This window comes from Diceros bicornis, chromosome 3, assembly GCF_020826845.1.
Source record: "Diceros bicornis minor isolate mBicDic1 chromosome 3, mDicBic1.mat.cur, whole genome shotgun sequence".
Classification (NCBI taxonomy): Eukaryota; Metazoa; Chordata; class Mammalia; order Perissodactyla; family Rhinocerotidae; genus Diceros; species Diceros bicornis.
In genome coordinates this window covers 97,180,427-97,203,270 of record NC_080742.1, presented here as the reverse complement: position 1 = coordinate 97,203,270, position 22,844 = coordinate 97,180,427, and the positions used below count along the sequence as shown (strand labels likewise).

The 22,844-nt window shown below is 43.7% G+C and overlaps 1 protein-coding gene across 2 annotated transcripts in view; it reads left to right on the top strand.

The window, feature by feature from the left end:
* Positions 1 to 22,844, top strand: part of PRKAG2 (protein kinase AMP-activated non-catalytic subunit gamma 2) — a 274,878-nt gene that overhangs the window by 228,005 nt on the left and 24,029 nt on the right. The window contains exons 6-7 of one of the 2 annotated variants that reach the window (XM_058533601.1): positions 6,270 to 6,373; positions 22,114 to 22,195. In XM_058533601.1, the coding sequence (XP_058389584.1) occupies positions 6,270 to 6,373; positions 22,114 to 22,195 (186 nt within the window). Of the gene's footprint in view, positions 1 to 6,266; positions 6,374 to 22,113; positions 22,196 to 22,844 lie in introns of both variants that reach the window. The other variant, XM_058533595.1, reaches the window with a different exon arrangement.

The following is a 22,844-nucleotide window of genomic DNA, read 5'->3' as shown; positions in this document are numbered from 1 at the left end:
CGTGTCAGCTGTCTGGTTCCTCCCACTCTCCGTGCCTGCGTTAGGCCCCAGCAGAGCCTCTGTCAGGTGGGGGCTGGACAGCACCTTGAAAAACTGTCCCCCGAGGAGAAGCCACCGGTCCCTATGAGGCTTCCACCCAGTCCATCAGTCCTGTGAGCCCCCTCGGCCCCGCGGCTCTATTAAACCCGGTGACTAGCCGACGGTTTTCGTTTGCCAGGGAAGACGTCGATGGTTGATTTAGTTATCACAGCACACCAACAGGAGCTGATCAGAGTGAGCAGGTACTCTCTTCTAAACTCAGAGGCTTTCATTATGTTCTTTGACTTGAAATCTCTCAGGTTAGAGTGGTTTACTGGGGCATTTGGCCCAGAGGAAGCAGAATTCTCTGTGGTGCTGAAGGTGTAGCAGCATCATTAGAGAATCCGGGAAGTTCACTGAAACCAGCCTGCTCCTTTCTTTCACTTCGTTAGTGAATCGTGTCCCTCTGCATTCTGTGAAGCACTCAGCCCAGGCCTTCCCGGACCTTCCCTGCCACCCCACCTTGCTCTGTTCTGTGTTTGTCTCCCTGCTTTAGTCTGTCTTAGACTAACGAGTTTTCAGTGACAGTCTGTCCTATTCGTGTCCATACAACTAAGGCTAGAAATACCGAAGAATCATGCCATCTTATGGCACATTTGTTATAGATTCTTTCTAAATTAAATTCCATGTAAATAGGTTTTAGAAAAAGTCATTTGTGACTGTATTGATTATCTGTAAAATGTGAATGCGTCAGGTTGTTTTGCTCTAATTTCAGGTTTTTAAAATATGTATACAATAGTGTGAACATTTTAAGGTCTTCTGCAGTTTTATTCAATTCAATTACATTTTTTTGTCCAATAATTAGAAAATTGCTTCAATATAAAATATACTTGCAAACACTTTTAAAGCTTTAGATCGATGCCGTTTCACTTTTGAGAAAAAAAAACTACGCGGGGCACTTCCATAGGTACATTATTTCTCTGACTATAAATATCACTTTCCAATCCTTCAGTCTTATAAAGGTATGTAAATCAGGTTTCTTTACTGATTATTAAATCTGGATTCACCAGTATTCCTTTAAACGTGTGTCTTTGTTATCATTTTTCTCTCCGAGGACAGCAGTGTAATGTAGTAATCTCGGATTCATACTGGTCCTCCTCATTGTCCTCATGTGTCTCCAGCGACGTGAGATGTAGCGGCGTGCGCCTGTCCTGATGCCTGCGAGCCGGGTGCCGTCCACTGCCTCAGAAAGCTGCAGTCTAAAGGAAGCGCAGGCCTGTAACTTTAGTACACGGCATCCAGCGACTCCAGAAGTGAATTACTCACAAATCACTAATGGGAGTGTCAAAACTGGAGTGTTTACTTCTGACTTGAAGGCCTTAAGGAAGGTGTTACAGGAGGAATGGCCTTTGAACTGAACTTTGAAGCTGTGTTAGTTTCCTGAGGCTGCCATTACAAATTACCACAAACTTGGTGGCTTAGAACAACAGCACTGTATTCCCTCACAATCTGGTGGCCCGAAGTCTGAAATCAGCGTGTGGGCAGGGCTGATCCCTTCTGGAGGCCCTGAGGGGAATCTGTTCCGTGCCTCCCTCTTGGCTTCTAGTGGTTGTCTGCAGTCTTTGGTGTTCCTTGGCTTGTGGCCGTGTCACTCTAATCTCTGTCTCTGTCTTCCCGTGGGCGCCTCTGTGTCTGTGTCTTCTCCTTTTCCCTCTTTTATAAGGATACTGGTCATTGCATTTAGGATGCAGGATAACCTCATCTTGGAATCCTTACTTTAATTGCATCGGCAAAGACCCTTATTCCAAATAGGGTCTCCTTCTGACGTTCTAGGTAGACGTATCTTTTGGGGGGCCGGTGCTCAACCCACTGCCAAAAGGCAGGTAGAATTACAGTAAGCCCTGGTGGGATGGGAAGGCACTGTTGTAGAAGAGAGAAGAGCACGCCAAAGCAGAGGCAGAAACACAGGAGCACATTCTCAGAGTTCAAAATTTCCTTTGAAAAGGCAGTATCGATGCTGTCCTAGAGTGTGAGATTCCTGGGGGATGTGGCGGGGGTGGGGCTGGGAAGGGAGCTTAGAGTGAGATTGCTGGAATCCTTGAGTGATGGGGGGTTTGTTGTGGAGTGGAGAGGACTTGTTGAGGGTGGCGTGTGGTCAGTCTGCTTTCAGCAAGAGAAACACTTCCTTCTGCGCTTTCCTGTTTAGTGGCATAATTGTATGCATTTAGGCGTAGATGTGTTTTCCAAATCGTTTTGTTAACTTCACAAATTAGACACTCTAACAGACTTTTTCCCGGTAGTAGTCTTCAGCAGCTCCCTTGAGCAGTAATGTTGGGTTAGCATATGATTGGAAGGGTGGTGAGATTTATCATCATCCCACAAACATTCCTTTAGTAGACCAGTGCCACAAGTGCCAGTAAATACTCTGTAATTATGCTTCTTCCAGTGACATATAAAACAACAGAAGCAAGAATGGAACATTTTGATAACATCTTAACTCCAGTTGCCTTTTGAATAATGAGAGTTTGAACTTATTGCCTTCTCAGGAATTTTATTAATGCATTCCAAATAACCTGTTATTGTTGAATGGGTTTTTTTGTCTGGGTTTTTTTTTAATTGGTTTAACTCCAGATTACTCTTATTTTCTCTTTCAATGCATTTCTTCAAGTGCAATTTGAGACCTCATCAGAATGTAAATAATACAAATGGTGCCATCTATAATCAGAAAGTTTATATTAAATGTGGAGAAGCAATGACATTTTATGCTATTTTACTTTATTTTCCTAACTTAAAATGCTAACTTTTAACAATAACTTTTGTTATTAATGTTGTTTTATTACATCAGTAATAACCTATCCTTATAACAAATCAAAATACATTTTATTATAATTTGCCTTACATAGTTAACATTTTGCTTTGTTTGGTCAAGCTTTTCACGTTTTAAAAAAATGTGGATCCTCCTCAAAACCAATAATGCCAGTCTAATCATGAGAAAAATATCAGACATACATACAAGGAGACAACACCTTTACCAGCGTGACAGACATCATCCTTGCCCCTGTGGAAGCAGTGATGCAGCAATGGATCTGAACTTTCTAGGCAGCTATTATTAGATCTTTCTATGTTCTGTTCTTTCCTGTGGAAGATTCCTGTTTTCCGATAGATAAATGTTTCAAGGAAAATGGAAGTACATTAACTTACATTTCACTCATCCATTCGCTGCCTGCCACTGACGTTCATTCGTAAGCCCGTCCTTGTCCTGTGGCAGCACTCACGATGGTGTAATGACAGAGACATCTCTCTTCCACTGGTCCTGGTATCTGTGAGGTCCCCCCCGGAGACCCCCAGCCTCTAGCACAGGGAGGCTCTTGGTAGCTAATGCTGTCTTTGCCTCACCTGCATCCAGGTTCTCTTATGTCAACATCTCTGCGCTGTGAGCGCAGGGCAGAAATGCCAGAGGTCATGCCCCAGGGTAACCCCTAATGAGAGAGGGTAGGAGTGGTCCTTACGATGAGACAGTGTCCCTGGCAGCCTCGGCTCTCGTTGCACAAAGCTGCAACCTGCTCAGTGATGACCCTTTTTTGACTTTTTCCTTCCCCATCTCACTTCTGCAGGTCTCGGGGTCAGGTTTGGGAGAACCCACACTAAGACCATATGCAATAAAGAGTTATTGACTGAATTATTAATGTAGTAGATGGGTAGGATCCTGACCGTTCAAAGAAATTATCATCTGTGAACGAGATATAAAGTGATGGCTCATGAGGAATACAGGTAGGATGCCATCCGTAGTCAGAGGAAGACGTCGTTTTAGACTTCCTTCTTTCCCCTTCTCAGGGCTGTTACCCACCTCTGTGGTCGTATGTGATCCACTACTTCTCCTGTCGAGCTGTGTCTATCCAGGTGCCCTCATTCTCTGCCAGCGTGTGAGCTTGGGTGCAGAGACCAGGTCTGTTGTGTTCACCTGTGTGTCTCCACACTGGGGACAGTGCCTGGTAGGCAGTAGTGCTCCACAGGTATCTGCTGGACCGTGTGTTCGTGAGTAAATGAAGCAACAGAGTTTCATGAGGAGAGTGTTGGAGTCTTGGACATAGATTTAAATCCCGCCTTGGTCACTTCCTATCTGACTTCGGGCCATTACTTGGCTTCTCCTAGCTTCAGTTTACACCTGTGTAAAATGAAGAAATGAAGGCATACCCCTCAAGGTTGTTACATAAATTAAAAGAGGTAATTTATTGTAATATCTGGTATGACAGTACAAAAATATTTTGTCCGTAGCAAGCACTCAAATGTTCACTTCTTTGGTGGATAAGATGGCATTTAAGGTTGGGTTGAAATTGGACAAGAAACAGTAGAGAGGGATGTTTAAATTAAAGCAGAATGAACAAATGCAAGAAAGTGAGGTTAGAGACAGTCGGGGACTTAGCAGGGAGCTGTTTGCCTGGAAATCAGAACAGGCTGTGGGAACCTAAGGTTACAGAGAAGCCAGGCCCCAGGGCTCACGAATGCCAGACAAAGGTGTCTGACGTTATTCCACGAGCAGGAGGGGAGATATTTGAGAAGGGAACTGTCCAGGAGGTGACTGGAATGGTGGGATTATGAATTATGAATTATAGTACCCAGAAGAGAGGTCAGAATTGAAAACAGAGATTTGGGAGTGGCTCACATAGTTTATCAATAGATTGGCAAACTGATCAGCATATACTGAGTGTTTACCCCAGAGGAAATATAAAGACTAACAAGGGCTCCTTTCCCACAGTCAAGGAACTTGATGAGTGTTATGCTGTTTAACACTTACTTTGTTAATAGGTATATACACTAAAGTAATTGTTTCTTCCCAGATATTTCCCGAGTAATCCAAATCTTCTCCAAATGTACAGGTGGGTGTGGGCTGAGTGGAGCTGTCAGAGAAGTCTCTTGGAGATGTATACTTTGAGCTGAGCCATGAAGATAGGAGTTAGTCATTGCAGGCTGGAGGAGGAGGGCCATCATCCTGGCTAAGAGCACAGCTTTAGAATCAAGAAGCATCTGGGTTCAAAGTCTGGTTCCACAACTTCTCAGTCATGTCCTTGAGCTGAGGTCTAGTGAAGGAGGAGTTAAGTGGGCCAAGAAGAGATGGAAAAAGTATTCCAGGCGGAGGAAACAGTAGTTGAAGGCCCTGTGGAAGAAGAGAGCATAGCATTTAGGAGAGGTAAGAGACATGGTGGCTGGAGGAAATACTGGGGTAAGGGCACACAATAGGTGAGGCTGGGGAGGTGGGTGGGGGCCAGACCTTTCAGGGCAGGGTCTCATAGGCTACGTCAAGGATTTTGTCTTTTTTCTAAAATAGTTAGAAGCCATTGACATGTTTTCAACCGAGGGGTGACATGATTAGATCTGCATCTGGCAAAACCATTTTGGATGCAGTGTGGACAGCGATTGAAGAGAGCAAAATTGAAAGCAGAGAGACTGTTTAGGAAGTTAGGGTATTTTTCCGATCTAGGGTGGTATCCATGGAGGTAGAGAGAAATGGATGGATTGGGATATAAACTCCACAGTGCATCATGATAAATTGGTTAGGGTGCAGGAAACCATATGACAAGGTTGACACCTAGATTGCTGCATCATTGGTTGGATGGTGGTGCCATGCAGTTTACATATAAATATGCTATAAACTCCACAATACATTGTCATTCCTTTGTCAGTTGTCAGTTAACTTTTACAGAGATTTAAATAATAATAAAGACATTACGTGCATGTGTCCACATTTTCATTGCTGTCTCATTGTATAGATCCATATCTTCATTTGAGATGTATGTGAATGGTACCTTTAAAAGTTTCTTTAATTTCCAGCTGTTCATTGCTAGTATATAGAAATTTAGTAGCATGTTTTTCATTTTTTATTAACTCTGCATTCTATAACCTTGCTAAACTCATTTTTTTTTTTAAAGATCTGGGAACTTTTTTATAGATTCTTTTGTATGTTCTATGTAGAAAATTATATAGTCTGCAAATAAAGACAGTTTTGCTTTTTCCTTTTCAATCAGTATGCCTTCCTTTTTTTCTTGCCTTACTGCACCAGCAAGGACCTCCAGTACAGTTGAATTGAATTAGCAAGAGTGAACATCCTTACCTCCTTCTTGTTCCCACAGGGAAAACATTTCATATTTTCCATTAAGTCTTTTAGCAGTAGGTTTTTCATCCATACTCTTCATCTGATTAAGGAAGTTCCTTGTTATTACTAATACTTGCTTTTTTTCTTTCCTTTTTAGCAGAAGACTCAGAAAGTGGCGTTTACATGCGATTCATGAGGTCACACAAGTGTTATGATATCGTTCCCACCAGTTCAAAGCTTGTTGTCTTTGATACTACATTACAAGTAAGTGTGCCCAGTTTTCATGACTTTTTGGTATATTGTTTGGACGGCTACTTTATAAGGTAATTTAAATGCAGCGACACCTGCCGACATTTATTGAGTCCTTTGTACATGTCGGCACTGTGCTGAGGTTTCGTCTGAATTTTCATTCTTCATGGCAGCCTTGTAAGGAATGTACTATTATTGTCCTTTTTCTATAAATAAGGAAACTCAGGTTCTAGAGTGAAAGAATTTAAATCACAAAGCCTAATCCACACATTCTCGAATTTAAGAACTGAATTCACAGAGCTGGTGAATGATGGGGTCTGGAACTTGAACACAGGTCTGTCCGATGTGTGTTAGAGCCTAAGCCATTAACCGTTAAACTGGACTGGCTCCCTCCGTAGATCCTGATGTTTTTTTCTCAGTTATTTAGTAGAATATATATGAATAAATTTGAAATAATATTGATTAAAAAGAAAAAATTACCAGGGTGGGTAATCTCTCGAGAGAGAACTTGATTGATCTCTTTTAGCAGAAAATTTGAACCTGATGATTTTGGTATTAAAATTGAGCTTATTGCAGCTCATTTTATACCGATATTACTTATAATCATATATGAAAAGTCCTAAATAATGCCTCAATGTAATGATCAAATTACCTCCAACTTACATAATAAAATGTGTGTACACATATATACATGTATGCATTTAGTGTCTAGATTTATGTATAAATCTTTACCAAGCAGGATTGTCTTCAGTTGTGTTCCCCAGAAGTAGCCACTGGGCCGGGAATTCCCGCAGTCGGGGCTTTATCAGAGTGTTCTCCCGGGAGAGCCTCTGCCTGGGGAGGATGGGAGGGGGCAGAAGCCCTGCGGGGCAGATCTCAGGCAGAGGCCCGTGGAGGGCAGCTCGCTGACTCCTCAGTGGAACTTGGGGGGTAAGGTGCCCTTGCGAGTTCACCCGAGCATCTTTCAGATTCATCCAGGGCTGACGTGGGAGATGTGCGCCCAGGCTCTGCCAGCTCTGCCAGCACTCTGGGACCCCTCCCCGCCCCCCCCAGCCGCTCTGCTGTCGCTCCCCCTGGCTTGCCCCTGCAACTCTTCTGCAGAGGATGCCTGGGCTCTTGGGGCCACTTTGCTGCATTCAGTGCCTGCTGCACAGGATTCTCAGGAATGTAAAAATGGTTTTGTTCTTAATTTTATTTTCCAGTTGTTTTTTGTTAGCATATAGAAATACAACTGATTTTTGTAAATTTTCCATATCCTGTGACTTTGCTAAATTCACTTCAGACGAGGTAGCCTTCAAGATCCCTTCTAAAACCCTAAGATTTTCTGATTGTCTGACACTGAGAGGACAGGGTAGCATCCAGTAGTCTTACAGAAGGGAAAGTGGCAGACAGTCACTTTTAAGAAATATAGTCTCTACCACTGTAACTACAGGTTTCAGTAGTAAAATAAATAGAAATTCTGAATTCCCCAGATGAAGAACTGCTAGAGCAACCCACCCTCACCTGTGCTCCCAGTCCTCAAAAGGCTTATTTTTTCAAGAACCAGATCTCCTGACCGTTGGTTTTCCACCAACCGCAAAGTGACAGCAGGTACAACCTGTGTCTGCTTTCACTTACTCAGCTTTTCCCTTGCTGTGAAATAGACTTTCTTCTGAATTTAAAATTTAGCCAAAGTGAGTAATACGTGAAAAATGTGATGCTTTATGGATCGTCGGAGGTCGCTAATCTGGTAAATGTCACTTCCCTAATTAATAGAAGGTGTGCGCGCATCATCTCTGGGCGTCACGGATCCTGTGAGGCTCTCGGCTTTGAGGGCGCTAAGGGGGCGGAGGGGTGACTGTTGGGCACTGGTTACAGCAAAGCTGAAGATGTGTGAAAGGGATGAGTAGCATGTTTTCTAGACACAGACTGAGTAGTCAGTGATACATCTCCAGGGCAAAGCAGGCAGAGAAGGTCATACAGGGATAGCAGAGTACCCGAAACAACCCGAATGTCCTCACTGGACACAAAATAATAAAATAATCCTGGTAGAGGCATGTAATAGAATACTATGGAGCCATTAAGAAGAAGGAAAAAAAGGCTTGTGGAGAATATATTTATTTTTTAAGTAAAAAAAAAGCAAGTTGCAGAACATCACGTATATTATGACCAGTTTATTCTGAGGGTACAAAGTATCAGAGTCATAACTGGTCTGGGGCCCAAAGTCAGCCATTTGCAAGTAATTAAGGTATTAAGTCAGAGAGCAAGAGGGCGAGGTAGCCTTGAGGCACGTTGGTGCTGTGCCAGGTCCAAGCGTACTGCCTTTGGGGTCCTTATACAGTGGACTGGAGAGAAGGAATGTGTCTGGGCAATCGCAGCAGGTCCCCTGAGATCCTCATCTGGAACAACCGCTGCGCTTAGAGTCACCGCATGGTAATCCATGTCATTACAGTAATCCACATCCTTCTGGGAGACGCAGTCACAGGCCAACAGGCATTTAACTAGGGGCGTGATGTGGACCTCCTCTGCCTCTCCGCATCTCCGCGCTTCCCTGGGAATGATCGCCTGCATCTGATTGGCTAGCCTGGTAGCAAGAGGAAGTTCCAGAGGCTTCCTCCTTGGTCCTTCTGACCACAGGGATCCTCATCCATGGGTCTGAGAACCAGTGTAGGGGTCCTGCTAGTTGTCAGGTTGTCATTTTTAATTACACATTCAGAAACTAGGGAAATAACCGCAGCATGGTCTGCAGAGCTCCTGAGCCCCTGCTGGTTGACCTTGGGCTAAGACTCCATCTGTCACCCGAAGACCATAAGCCCCCATTTGACTAGCGACCACATGGCATTTTGGGTTCCAGGAATTTGCATCCCTTCATACCAGTGTCTATTAACCCCGAAGATTCTGCATTTCCTCTTCCCCAGTGCGTAGTCATTCTGGTAAGTGGGGGAAGAGTAACAGTATGTGAAGGGGCAGAGCTGGGGGCCACCTCCTCAGGGACCCAGCCTCCCTCTCAGTAAGGGGCTCTGGGTCTAGAAACTGGCTGAGAGGACTCCACTCCATTTTGACGACTCAAGTCAGGTTTTGGCCCCTAGACTTAGAGTTTTTCTTAGTGTATAGATCAGGTATAAGCTTTTCAGAAGGCACTACATCTGTGTCATTCCTGGGGACACTGTAACCATTGGCCACCACCACGCCGCCTGTGGGTCAGAGCATTCTCATCACATGTGCTTGCCTTGGCTTGGGCAGATCAGCACCCGTGCCTCCCCGGCTACCGCAGGGCCCGTCGTCCACTGGAATCAGTGAGGCCGTCCCGGGCACTGTCTCCTGCCCTTGTGTCTGGCCTGCGGCATGCAGCCAGCACAGAGCTTTTCAAGGGTAGAGGGGCTCCCCTCACTCATATTTCTCAAAGACTGGGCAAAGGCATGACCTCTGGGCCCTTTCAGGGAGTATAGCTGGGGGCTGGGTGTGCAGGCCGCACGCAATGAATCTGCCGCCTAAGCCTGTGGATTCACTCTTCTTCGTTATGCCACAGAAGTTCTGGCATCTCAGCCTCATTAAACATGGACTCAGCAGTGCCCTGTATTTCAGGCAGTCAACCCAGAAAACTTTACAGCCTCTTCCAGCTACATGCACTAAACATTAAATCCACATTTCTGATAAGTCCACCTATATCAATAAATTGTGCCAAATCTGGTATAAAGTCCCCCTCCTTAGTCTAACATTATTAGAAGCTATTCCCACACTTACTTCCCAGGTTTCTGCAGATATGAAATAGCAGAGCCTTGCCATTCTTTCCGTGTGTAAGCCATTCCCCTCTGGAGCATACTGGAGTCTGTCCCCAGTCACAGGTCAGGTGGCAGCAGGGGTGGCTGCGGTTGTCTGCAGAATGAGTGACCCTGTGCAAGGCATCTGCCCAGGAAAGCTTGTCACTGGGCTTCCAAGCAAAGAAAGGGGATTCTGACACTGCAGAGCCAGCTGTTTCTACTGCTGAGGGAGGCTCAGAGTCACTCTGGGATTCAGGAATCTCAGCTTTGTCTGAGTCCAACCAATGTCCCTATGCTGGGTTCCAAGGTCACACTCCTTCCAAATTAGTGTCCGAGTTTTCATGTCAGAGACGTGGTGAGGCTGTGAATTCAGTGGTGGTGAAGTTCTGCATCCTGCAGAATGACATTTTGTGTTTGATTTTGGAAATGCCAGCCCTATAGCTACAAGATGAGGGCTTTTTAGGGCTGCCCTAGAGGACTCAGCTTCTCTGACTGTGACTGAGAGTCCACCACCTGAGCTTGTTGTTTCCTCTCTGTACGAGCCCAGCATGCTTGCAGGACGACGCCCACACCAAGTCCTGTGGTCCTCATGATGCCCTGGGCAGCAGCCGCCTGGACCCCAGCACCCCTGGCGGGGCGGGGAGGGTCGGGCGGGAGCGACACCACAGTCACAGTGATACTTCTTCCATCTTGATGCTGCTGCCTGCCTGGGGCCACAGGGATCTGATTTCCCACGACCAAGAACTCAGCACTGCATTCAGGACAAGGACATGAGCCCAATCCCAAACCCTCTGTTCTCAGAACCATACCTGGTGCCACTTTCTGTATCGATCAGGGGCCAGTCAGGATGTAAATGATGTTAGTTGGGTATAAGTTAACTGGGCAATGGAAAGTGTAAATGCAGACCTCTAAGGTGGTGGCTCAAAGCCGGATATAAGTTAACTGGGCAATGGAAAGCATAAATGCAGACCTCTAAGGTGGTGGCTCAAAGCCGGATATAAGTTAACTGGGCAATGGAAAGCGTAAATGCAGACCTCTAAGGTGGTAGCTCAAAGCTGGATATAAGTTAACTGGGCAATGGAAAGCATAAATGCAGACCTCTAAGGTGGTGGCTCAAAGTGTGACTCCCAGTCCAGCAGCTTCAACATAAGCTGGGAACTTATGGGAAATGCAGATTATTGGGCCATCTCAGACGCACTAAATCAGAAAGTTGAGGTGAGGCTCGGTGGTCCATGTCTTACCAAGTCCTTCAAGTGATTCTGACACACTCTCAGGTTTGAAAATCACTGCTGTGAGGCGTCCTGGAGGCCGGGGGTCCTGGGGTGCCTTCTGAAGAGGCATGCCTTCTGGCTATGCCGTCTCTGGGCGGGAGCTGGGGCGTGGGGGAGGCTCGTTCTGCATGTATTGGGAAAACCACAGACTGGATTCAGCTGCTGCTGCAGGAAGGCAGCAGGTGCCCGGTGGAGCATCAGTGCTAGGGTGAAGCCCCAGGTAGTGCTGTGGGCTGAACTGTATCCTCCTCAAAATTCCTGTGTTGAGGTCCCAACCTTCAGTACCACAGAATGTGACCTTCTTCAGAAATAGAGTCACTGCAGATATAATTAATTAAGAAGTGTGGGTCCTAATCCAGTATGACTGATGTCCTCATAGAAAGGGGAAATACGGACACAGAAGCATGCACAGGGGGAGAGTACCAAGTGAAAATGAAGGTAGAGATCAGTTTGATGCTACTACAACCCTACGGATGCCAAAGATTGCCAGAACCACCAGAGCTAGGCAAGAGGCCTGGTACAGATGTTGCCACACACAAAAGGAAACAACCCTTCCTGTCGGAAGTCCGACACCTCGATCCAGACTTCCAGCTTCCAATGAGTTTGTTGTTGATCCTCCCAGTTTGTGGAGCTTTGTTACGGCCGCCCTAGCCACCTCATCCAGGTAGCAACAGGTAGAAGCCGCTCCTTCTTCCCAGCCCAGCGTCGCAGTCCCTGGCTGGCCTGCTTTCTGTCAGGGGCTGCAGTGGAGCCAGTGGCAGAGCTGGGAGGTGCTCCACAGGGTCCCAGCGTCACAGAGCAGAGTTAGAAGGGAGGGTTTGGAGCTGAGAGACAGTAATGTAGTACCTGGTGCAGCAGAGAAGGGGGGACATGCCCCATCCCCTCCAAAGAAGCCCAGTAGTTCAGAGAAAGGTAGGTACGATTTAATGCCTTCAGATTCTACATGGTAATGCCTCAGGAGTTAGGAGAGGCTCAAAAATAAATAAAATTTCATAATGGAATCATCACTTCCCAGGATTAGGGTTGGGGGAAGCATTAAGAATTTATATAGGTATTCCCTCACAATGGCAGTATGATTCTTTCAGCAGCACTCTACAAACGATAACTATTTTTAATAAACTCTTTATTTTAGCCCACACCTGGTTTCCTCCATTTTTTTCCATCTTACATCAGTACGGTATACATTTGTCACAATAAATAAACCAGTACTGATACATAATTATTACGTAAAGTTCCCTCCTTTTTACCTAATGTCCTTTTCAAGGATCCCAACCTAGGTTACTCGGCACGTCTCCTTGGGCTCCTCTTGACTGTGATGTTTCTCACTTTCCTTGCTTTTGGTGACCTTGACAGTTTTGAGGAACACTGGGCAGGCATTTTGTAAGATGCCCCCCTATTGGCATTTGTCTGATGGTTTTCTCACAAGCAGACTGGGATTATGGAAGGCTTCAGAAGGAAGAGCACAGAGGTAAAGTGCTGTTCTTATCACACCATATCGTGGGTGCGTACTGTCAGTGTGACTCTTCGCTGTTGATCTTAACCTTGATCACCTGGCTGAGGTTGTGTTTGTCAGGTTTCCCCACTGGAAAGTTACTCTTTTTCCCTCTTTCCATACTGTCCTCTTTAGAAGAAAGTCACTTGCACAGCCTACACTTAGGGGGTGGGGAGTTATGCTCCACGTCCTTGAGGGCAGAGTAGCTCCATAAGTTAATGGGAATTCTTCTGCAAGGGACATTTGTCTCTTCCCCCCAATTATTTATTTATTCAATCATCTATATCAGTATAGATTTATCAATGTATATATTCCATTGGATTATAATCCATTACTACTTTATTTTGTTGCTCAAATTATTCCAATCAATGTAATTTTTAATAATGCCAAAAAGAAGAAACAGGCAAGTGTCCAAATAAGTGGCTGTTTGCCAAGCACAAGTTTTTAGAAGAACATGTTAGAAGAAGAATGAAGAGCATATGATTAAAAGTAAGTTCAAAGAAGGGCATGATTCAGAGGGCTGCGCAGGGTGATCTTAGCTGGGGGTTGGATGAGGATCCATAAGCAGAGGCCATGCGGTGCTTGCTTATCTTAAAAGCAAGAAGAAAAGAGAAGGGCCAGCCTGTTGCTCAAGATCCGAACTTCAGTGCTGATCAAGAGCAGGTGGGACTCTGCAGCTCGCCTTGTACTTCATTATTGAGGAAGATGATCTTCAAAATGGAAAAAGTACAATAAATGGTGATTAGAAGACATTAAAGCCCAAGATAAGAATAGAAATTGTAGGAGGGTGCTGTCTGCACTGAGCCACTTTGCTTTCTGATCCAGATGAATTCCACTCTGGTGTGATAAGGGGATGCAGAAAGCAGATTGCCAAACTGTTAGTGAAGTTGGAGGAATTGTGGATATCGATCTGAGGACCGAGGCTAGGGATGAAAGGAAAGAAAAGATACGTAAATTCCTCAAAAGACTGGGTGCGGAATGTGGTGTCACTCCCAGGTAAGACGTTTGAATGAATTATTAATAAAAATAAAAGAAGTAATAATCTCTAGGAACCTATCATAAATTGACCAAAAAAAAGCCACAGAGGATGAACCTGATTTCCTTTTTGGACTGTTCCATACATGTGGTCATTCCATGACAGGCATATCTGGGTTTCACCTAGACCCTTGACAGAGCCTTGCGTCATGTCCTGACGGATAAGATGTGGAAGCAGAGTTTGGCAGCTCAGTGAGCGAATTAATGGCTCATTATGGACCTTAAAAGAATGCTGATTAAATCTCAGTCTGGAGTAAGGTTTCTAGTTGTGCTGGATACCTCTTGTGGCCATTTTAAAATCCTCTCCTGCCACCTGTTACTCCAGCCACCACTCACCTCATGCAGGTGCAGTGGGGCGGCACTTCAGCCTCCTTAACCAACGGAGGACAGAAGCCAGTGGATAAACACCTCTACCTTGCGCCCTCAGAATATCCCAGTGGAACCGAGTGTCAGTCTGCCCGTACTTGTGGCCAACTCAGTCACCCATCCACATACGGCTCACCTGCTAGCCTGTTTCACTCCTCTCCTGCACTCCTGCTCCTGGGGTCGCATTCCCAAATACACAACGTGCAAGCCAGGCTCTGCTCTCGGAGGAACCTAAGCCAAGAAACTGGGGGATGCCATAGGATTCTTTTACTCTAAGCTCATCAGTAATTGGAACAATGACTTGAATATTGATTTTGTTGATGGCATCATCTAATTTACAGATGACTGGAAACCAGGAGGGATAGCTAATAATAATCGATATCCAGAAAGATTGTTCAACAAGCTAAATTATTCTTAGGACCAGTTAATAAGTAGGTACTATCCAGAACAAAGGAAATGATAGCATATCAATATTCCAGAAAAGAATAAAACTGGAGGCAAAGCACTGTGCTAAGAACTGGGGGGTTGGGGCCGGCCCCATGGCTTAGCGGTTAAGTGCGGGCCCTCTGCTGCTGGCGGCCCGGGTTCGGATCCTGGGCACGCACCCACGCACCACTTCTCCAGCCGTGCTGAGGCCGTGTCCCACATGCAGCAACTAGAAGGATGTGCAACTATGACATACAACTATCTACTGGGGCTGTGGGGAAAAAAAAAAAGGAGGAGGATTGGCAATAGATGTTAGCTCAGAGCCGGTCTTCCTCAGCAAAAAGAGGAGGATTAGCACGGATGGTAGCTCAGGGCTGATCTTCCTCACCAAAAAAAAAAAAAAAAAGAACTGGGGGCTTGTGTGGATGAACAGACCTGGCCCTGCCCTCCACAGGCTTACACTGGGGAGAGGACACACCAGCTCCCATGGACAGCAGACTGATGACCAAAGAAGTACATATAAGTAGTTGTAAATGTCAAGTGGTACAAAAACGCTTATGATAAAAAACAGCAGTCTCTTGTCCTTGTTCCTCATGCCCTTGTCATATTCCTCAGAAACCACCAGGTCATCTGTTAATTCTAGATTTACTGCCATATTACCTCAATTCATTAATTTTAGACATTTCTTACCTCCTAGTTTGGTAGAGGGGTATTTTTGCTCCTTGTATTGCTTCCTTCCTCCCTTTGTCTTCCCAGTGTAACTGTATCTCAGTTTATGGTTAAATCCTTCCCAGTGTGCCTTCATCATTTTGACAGTGTCACTGTTAGTCACCAGTGAGCCCAGTGGACACTGTGCTTACATTTCCTTATTTGAACAGTTTGGTGTTATTCCTGGAGTTTAGGATCCTTCTGTTTTTTATTTTCTTTGACCATCTAAGTCTTTTCACACCTTCTGACTTCTTGATAGAATTTTCTGCGCAGACAGACTTGTCAGATATGTTTTCAGCTACACTTGGAGCCACTGCTGCTGGGTTCTCTGTCTTCCTGCTCTACCCTGACTTGTCACTCTTACCTGCTCGTTGCTGTCACCTGAGACTTTGATTTGGTTATCCTGGAAACTACCTCCACCCTCTCCTTCATTGGAGCGCCTGTTCTTTGAACACGTGTTGTCTGCTTTCTTGATTTATTCCCTCTTTTTTGGTGGGGCACATTCTCCACTAGCTTCCTGTCTTAGTCCACTGGGGCTGCTATAACAAAACACTACGACTGGGTGTTTAAACAGCAGGAATTTATTTCTCATGGTTCTGGAGGCTAAAAGTCCAAGATCAAGGTGCTGGCCAGTTCAGTTCCCCAGTGAGGGCTCTCTTCCTGGCTTGCAGATGGCTGCTCTCCCACTGTGTCCTCACATAGCAGAGAAGAATGAGCTCTGGTCTGTCCTCTTCTGATAAAGACACTAATCCCATCATGGGAGTCCCACCCTCATGACCTCAACTAAACTTGATCACCTCCCAAAGGCCCCACCTCCAAATACCATCATATTGGGGGTTAGGCATCCAACTTATGAATTTTAGGAGACACAAACATTCAGTTCATAACACTTCCCCAGAAAATATGCATGAGAGGTAATTACTTGAAATTTTAAATATCCATATCCCTTATACTCAATTTATAGACTGCTGTGTATAGAATTCCATAATGAAAATACTTTTTATTTAGAATTTTGAAGGCATCATTCCATTGCTTCTAGTTTCCAGTGTTGCTGAAGAGAAATCTGTTGTAATTTGTTTTTTTATTAATCTCCATCTTTTATATGTGATTTTTTTCCCCTCTGAAACCTTTGAGGTTTTCTCTTTATATTTGGTACTTCAGAATTTCATACTAATGTGCCTCATTGTGGTCCTTTTTCACTCATCGTGCTGGGCACGCAATGTGCCTTTGGAACGTGACACGCACATCACTCGGGTCTGTATTTTTTGTGTTGTTTCTTCCGTAGTTTTCTTCCTACTGTTTTCTTTCTTCTGGAACTTCAGTCAGCAGATCTTAGGCCCCCTGAATTGATCCTTTAATATTCTTATCCTGTGTCTTTCTTTCCCTTTTTGTTCTACTTTTTGGGAGGTTTTTGTTTTCTTAACCCTTCTAGTAAGATACATCTAAAACTGGAACTTCTGCAACTTCAACATTGAAGATTTTGTCCAGTGGCTGGTGAGTCTTGGCTGCCCACTCATAATTAAGAGTAACACACTGTCTTCACAGATGGGCTTCTTGCTTAGTGGCTTTCACTGGAGAGTGGTAGGCCAGCCATCTTTTTCACTGGAAGCCCCCAAATGTTCATACCTGTATGTTGTATTTCTGGAGCAGTTTCTCCAGAAAATAATCTGTTGATGATGTTGGTGGGTAGCTATGGTTATGACCTGATTTGAAACAGTCTTCCTGTTTGTTTTTAGACCCTGTCCCTACCCCTCCCAGAGCATCCACAGCCTCCATCTTGGGTCTTCTGTGTCCAGGGAGAGCAGGCTGCTTCCCAACACCTGACTTTCCCCCGGCCCCTCCCCCACGAGGCTCTTCTTTTTTGTTACTCAATAACCTTTCTCCATCTGCTTTTTGTCCAGTATATCTCCTAATTCATTCTGTTTTCTAGTTTATACTCCCGGTCGTTTGAGGGTAACTTTTCAAGAGGAAAAGTTGTCATAAATGTTTTTACTCTGCCATTTGTAAACCTAAGGAATCACAAGAGGAACTCCAGAAGTAACAGAAAGGGGATAAGTTAGGTACTATGGGAGCAGAGGAGGGAATCTCAACTTTGATTGGAGTGATGTGGGTAGGTGGTGTTGTGGAGTGAAAAGTTAAAGATGAATTGGGTTTTAATAGGTAGACTCGAGGGTAAGTTCACTTGAGGTAGAAGGAACATTGTGACATAGAGGCAAACAAAAAGGAAGATCACGTTCAGCGTGTCCGCTGGAGCTGTAGAGGGTAGGCTGGTGGTGGGTTGTGGAAGGTCTTGGACACCATACTTAGGGCATTGGGCCCTTCTTTATGCCGTGGAAAGCCATCAAAGACATTGTTGAATCCATTTGACAAGCTCTGATGAAAAATTTAGTAAGAAACCAAATTGGATAGTTATAAAGAGCTTTAGCTGTTCGTCAGCACTAATTTTAAAAGGCCCACAATCAACTTAATTACTGAAAATCAGGGTAAAACTGTGTAGAAAGCAGTGAAGTGTCACAGGAACCAGATTCCCATTTTTTGGAACACAGATGTGCTTGCCATTGGCCTCAGATTGCCAGAATCTCTCAGAGCGACTAAGCCCAGCTTACTATTTTAAAAATCATTTCCATATTAAAATTTTATTTTCCATCTTTACTTATCTAATTATCACATTTGGTTGTTTGAAAATTCTATTAAAAAGTAAATTTTAAAATTGATAACAGTTTGAGCAAATTGCATGTCAGTTGAAAAGAAAAATTTTCAAAGGTACTCAAGACCCCTGAGAGCTCTTTCCTGCAGATTAGAACTTCCACTTCCTCTTTTTAGCCTAATTATTGGTTAATTGGTAACACCTTGTGCCTTCTGTAATTGTGAACAATTTTCGAAGTATAGTTTTAAATTGCTCCTCAAACAACCCCACGCATGTGTTGTTAAGAAAGCCAAGTTTCTGAAGCCTTCATTATTGGGAAGAAGGTGCCGCCGCACCACAAAAGCGACGGGTGCGATCCCTGAGCTGGGGACGTCCTGAAACATTCTCGAAGGCTCTGTTAGTGCTATCTCGTCCACTCTAGAATATGATTCTGCATCTTTGGGTGGAATTGTGACTCCTTCCATGATGTGTGGACGTGCCAGTGGTTCATGTGGGTGAAATTAAAACAGTAAATCTTCCTCTGCTTCTGGTTGGGTCAGTATAGGATAGAAGATTAAAGCATTTATTCTTCTTGGCTTTTAGTGTTGATCCCATGCTGCATATCTTCACATACAGGCCGTTTAATCCACACAGTACCCTCTGGGAAAACATGACCTGCTCGTCTCAGTTTGTAACCAAGAATGTCGAGGCTAAGGGGGGCTAAGTGCCTGAGCCGGCAAAAAGTTGGAGTCCAGTCGGTCTCGAAACTTCGCCTGTTGAGCAGAAGTAGGAGGTGTTTACTCCCAATATTTTCCTTCGAGTTTGGTTGTTTTACCTTCTCCTGCCGAAGTGATGGCACTTTTCACAGTAAATTCGTAACGTTCTTTGCCGTTGGGCTGCCGATCGTTGAGGGTTTTCTCACCATCTCCCTTGCCGCCAGGCTGCTGCCTGGGCAGGGTGTCAGCCCGCAGCGTCAGGCTCGGCGTCCGTGCCCTGGCCGGTGCTGCCGTGCGCGTGTCTGCCGCGTTAGGAGTCAGCGCGGGGCGGGCCTGGCCTCTGCGTTGGTTACAGTGGCCTTGGGACTCAGTGAGTAACTGCAGCGTTTGCAGCTGTTTGAGAGCTTTTAGGTAGCAGATTCATCGGAGAAGTTACCGTGGGGAAGCAGGGGTTTTTTCTGTTTCTGAAAGAACAGTCATTATATTTGAGTGTTAGAATTAACCCCCCGCTGATGTTTGTGTCGCCCTCGATCTGATTCTTGCTCCTTTGAAAGTTAAGGTGTCTTCTTTTCTGGCTGATTTTCTCTTTGCCTTTGATTTTTAGCATTTTGTCTATGATGTGCTTAGACGTGGTTTTCTTTGTATTTATCCTGCATGGGGTTTATTTGATTGATTCCAATTTTCTGTTGAAATTCACCTATTTGAAGATTTGGAAAATGCCCTCAGAAAACTCCAGAATGACTGTGGAGTTCAATTCCTGTGCTGCTTTTCTCTCAGGAATTGTAGCTGCTTGAATCCTGCCTGTACGGTGCACTCAGTGCTTTCAAACAGTGATTCTTGTATTTTGTCCAACCCGTGTAGTTGTTTTCAGCTATTTCCTCATGGCCAAACTCAGAACTTTCCGGAATGGCTTTTCAGCATCTGTGGTCACTTAGGGTTTTATGAATGATCTTAGTGAATGATTTTAATACTGGTTTTCTCTGTTAAATCTGTTGTTTTGGAGAAAACAGTAAGCAATTTGTGGTTTTAAGAGATGCCCCCACTCCCTTCCTATTCCAGCCAGTTTAGAAAAATAAGTTAAGCAGATATTTGTTTTAAAATCTGTTTATCTGTGACTTCTCTTCCATAATTTTTTATAATATTTTCCATGGCCACAATGAAGGATTCCCAGAGCATCATCCAGGTAGAAAGAGCAGACCATTCACATTGGCATATCATCCCTGGATGCTCTTTCGTTACACAAACAACATGAATATTTTTAGGATTCTTGATTCAAGCTGTGGTTCAAAAAATATTTTATCGATTTATCAGTGCCATTTAGTTACTGTTCCTCTCCCATGCCGTTACATTGTCTCTACTCACCTCCTCATCCCACTCCTCTGCTAGTTCATTCAACCGATGGATGGAATCCCTGCTACATTCAGGACAAAGTGCTGGACTCGGCTGAGTGTAGAAAATAATTAATGAGATCCGCCTTACCCACCAGCCTCCTGTGTGGGTGAACAAGGCGCCTACATAAGTCATCCTAAATAAAGGCAAAATGCGTCACGGTAAAGGCCTAAACAGCTGCTGAATTATTAATCCTAGTCTGAAGTGAAGCTCTAGCTTCCTGTAATTCTCTCACTTCTTTTCATTGTTAAGTTAACAAGGGGTTTTAGAATATAGTGGGTGAGAAAACACCCTTTTTTCTTTCTTAGTTAAAAAGAAAACTATGCCTGGCCGGCCCCGTGGCTTAGTGGTTAAGTGCGCGCGCTCCGCTACTGGCGGCCCGGGTTCGGATCCCGGGCACGCACCAACACACCTCTTCTCCGGCCATGCTGAGGCTGTATCCCAGATACAGCAACTAGAAGGATGTGCAACTATGACGTACAACTATCTACTAGGGCTTTGGGGGAGAAAAAAAGAAAAAGGAGGAGGATTGGCAATAGATGTTAGCTCAGAGCTGGTCTTCCTCAGCAAAAAGAGGAGGATTGGCATGGATATTAGCTCAGGGCCAGTCTTCCTCAGCCAAAAGAGGAGGATTAGCACGGATGTTAGCTTAGGGCTGATCTTCCTCACAAAAAAAAAAAAAAAGAAAACTATGCCACAGCATAAAAATATTTTAAAGAAATATACTTTCACTCTCCCAGCTCATTAATATAGAAGTTTAATTTTTTGCTTATTTCTCTTTGATCTTTTCCATTCAAACACATACAATTATAATATATAACTTTATAGTCTGCATTTTTCACTTCCATAAACCTTTTTTTTTTTACTTCAACATAGTCTTCATAATTCTACTATTTGATACTTTTTTCTCATTAGTATGCCAATACTTAAGTTTTCTTTTGTTGGCAGTGGATATTTTTCCAGTTTCAATATTAGAAATGGGGCCACATTGAGCATCTTTGATTCAGCAATCCTACTCCTAAAATTTTAGTATGAGTAAATAATTCAACAGAGAAAAAGCTAGTATACAAACAGTATGAATATTTTTGTGATTCTTGATACAAGCTGTGGCTCAAAAAATATTCTGACAGTTTATGGTGCTGCCAGTGGTTTTACAACAGCACTTGCATTAGGTGCTATAATTAAAAAATATTGGCTTATTTAGCAGCTATACATGATATTTTAAATTTGCTTTAATTTTAATTTCTTTGGTTATTACTAAAGTTGAACCATTTTCCCTATGTTTATTTGCTCTGCGTAGTTAGAGGATCGTTTTCAGCACTGAGCTTTTGGCTTTTAATAAATCGTCACTTCTGATGCCTTCTTTACCTGTCATGGTTTCCCAGAGGGTGTTTGTCATGAGGGTTCAATGAGACACCATATGTAAACGTACTCAGAACAGGGCCTGACCCATAACAGGCACACACTGTTTGTCTCTAGAAGATAGAAAAGTACAAATATATCTTTCATACCTTTTGTTTCTCAACCTCAGGAAAATGAGAAAGTGTGCTTGTTTGTTTTGTTATTGAACATATGAAAAAAAATTTTCATTTCAAGTAATTTGATATAACTTCAGTGTTTTCAAATGAACTAATAACTACATTCAGGAGAAATTAAACTCTGAAGTTTAATTCTTTTATATGGTTTTAATTATATAAAGTCTCTATACAAGTCTTTAGATACATTAAGAAAAATTTTCTGAAGTTAATCGCATTATTTCAGTTTCAAAAAATAATCTCCAATCCCCACGTGCCTTTAAATATAATACAAAAACATTTTTCCTAATGTTAATAAATTAATGTACTTTTAGCTTATCAAACTTACAAAATACAAAATTTAGCGTTGAAGATAACTGATAAGATGTGGTTGAATATTTTAGTTGAAAGTATTTTTCTTCCTTATATATGGACTTTATAAGTGTGTTTTGTTTCTCTTATTTGTCTTCAGGTTAAAAAGGCCTTCTTTGCCTTAGTAGCCAATGGTGTTCGAGCAGCGCCACTGTGGGAGAGTAAAAAACAAAGTTTTGTAGGTAAGCAGTGTGGGCTTGGGAAGAATCTGAAATGGGAAACCTTACAAGCAGAAAGCTAAGGTATTTTAATAGGTGCTGGTTCGGAATTAAGCCTAGTAAACATGTTACCAAATTAAACATTCTTGCTTTTCATCCTGGGTAAGGTGGGGCCGCTAGTAAATTCAAAACACTCATGTTCCTTTACTGAGTTTCTTTTTTATATTTATTATTTCTTTTGATTTATCCCCTTTGTGGCTCTTTGAAGATCTTCTGTGCCTCTGCCAGTTCCTGTGAGCCCGGGGAACAGGGTCTGCAGGGGAGGCTCTCTTGGCCGCCTCTGCTCACATTTACACACCTGTGGTCCATCCCTGCTTCCTCTCTGGTGAACACCTTTTTGACAGGGCAAATGAAGTGATGTAAATGTGATTGATACCTTTGCTAATCATAGTTAACTATAAAAAATATCGTGTAACTCACAATATCTAAACTCCATAATTTTTCATTTTATAAATCATAGTAGACAATGGATATCATCTCTCTGAGTATGCATCACGTTATTTTGAAATGACCAGTTTATGTCTGCCTCCCCTTGTAATTTACAGTTTCGTCAGGGGAAAGGTTCACATCTTCTTCATCTTTGTAGTCCTGGTGTCTGATACATAGTAGACAC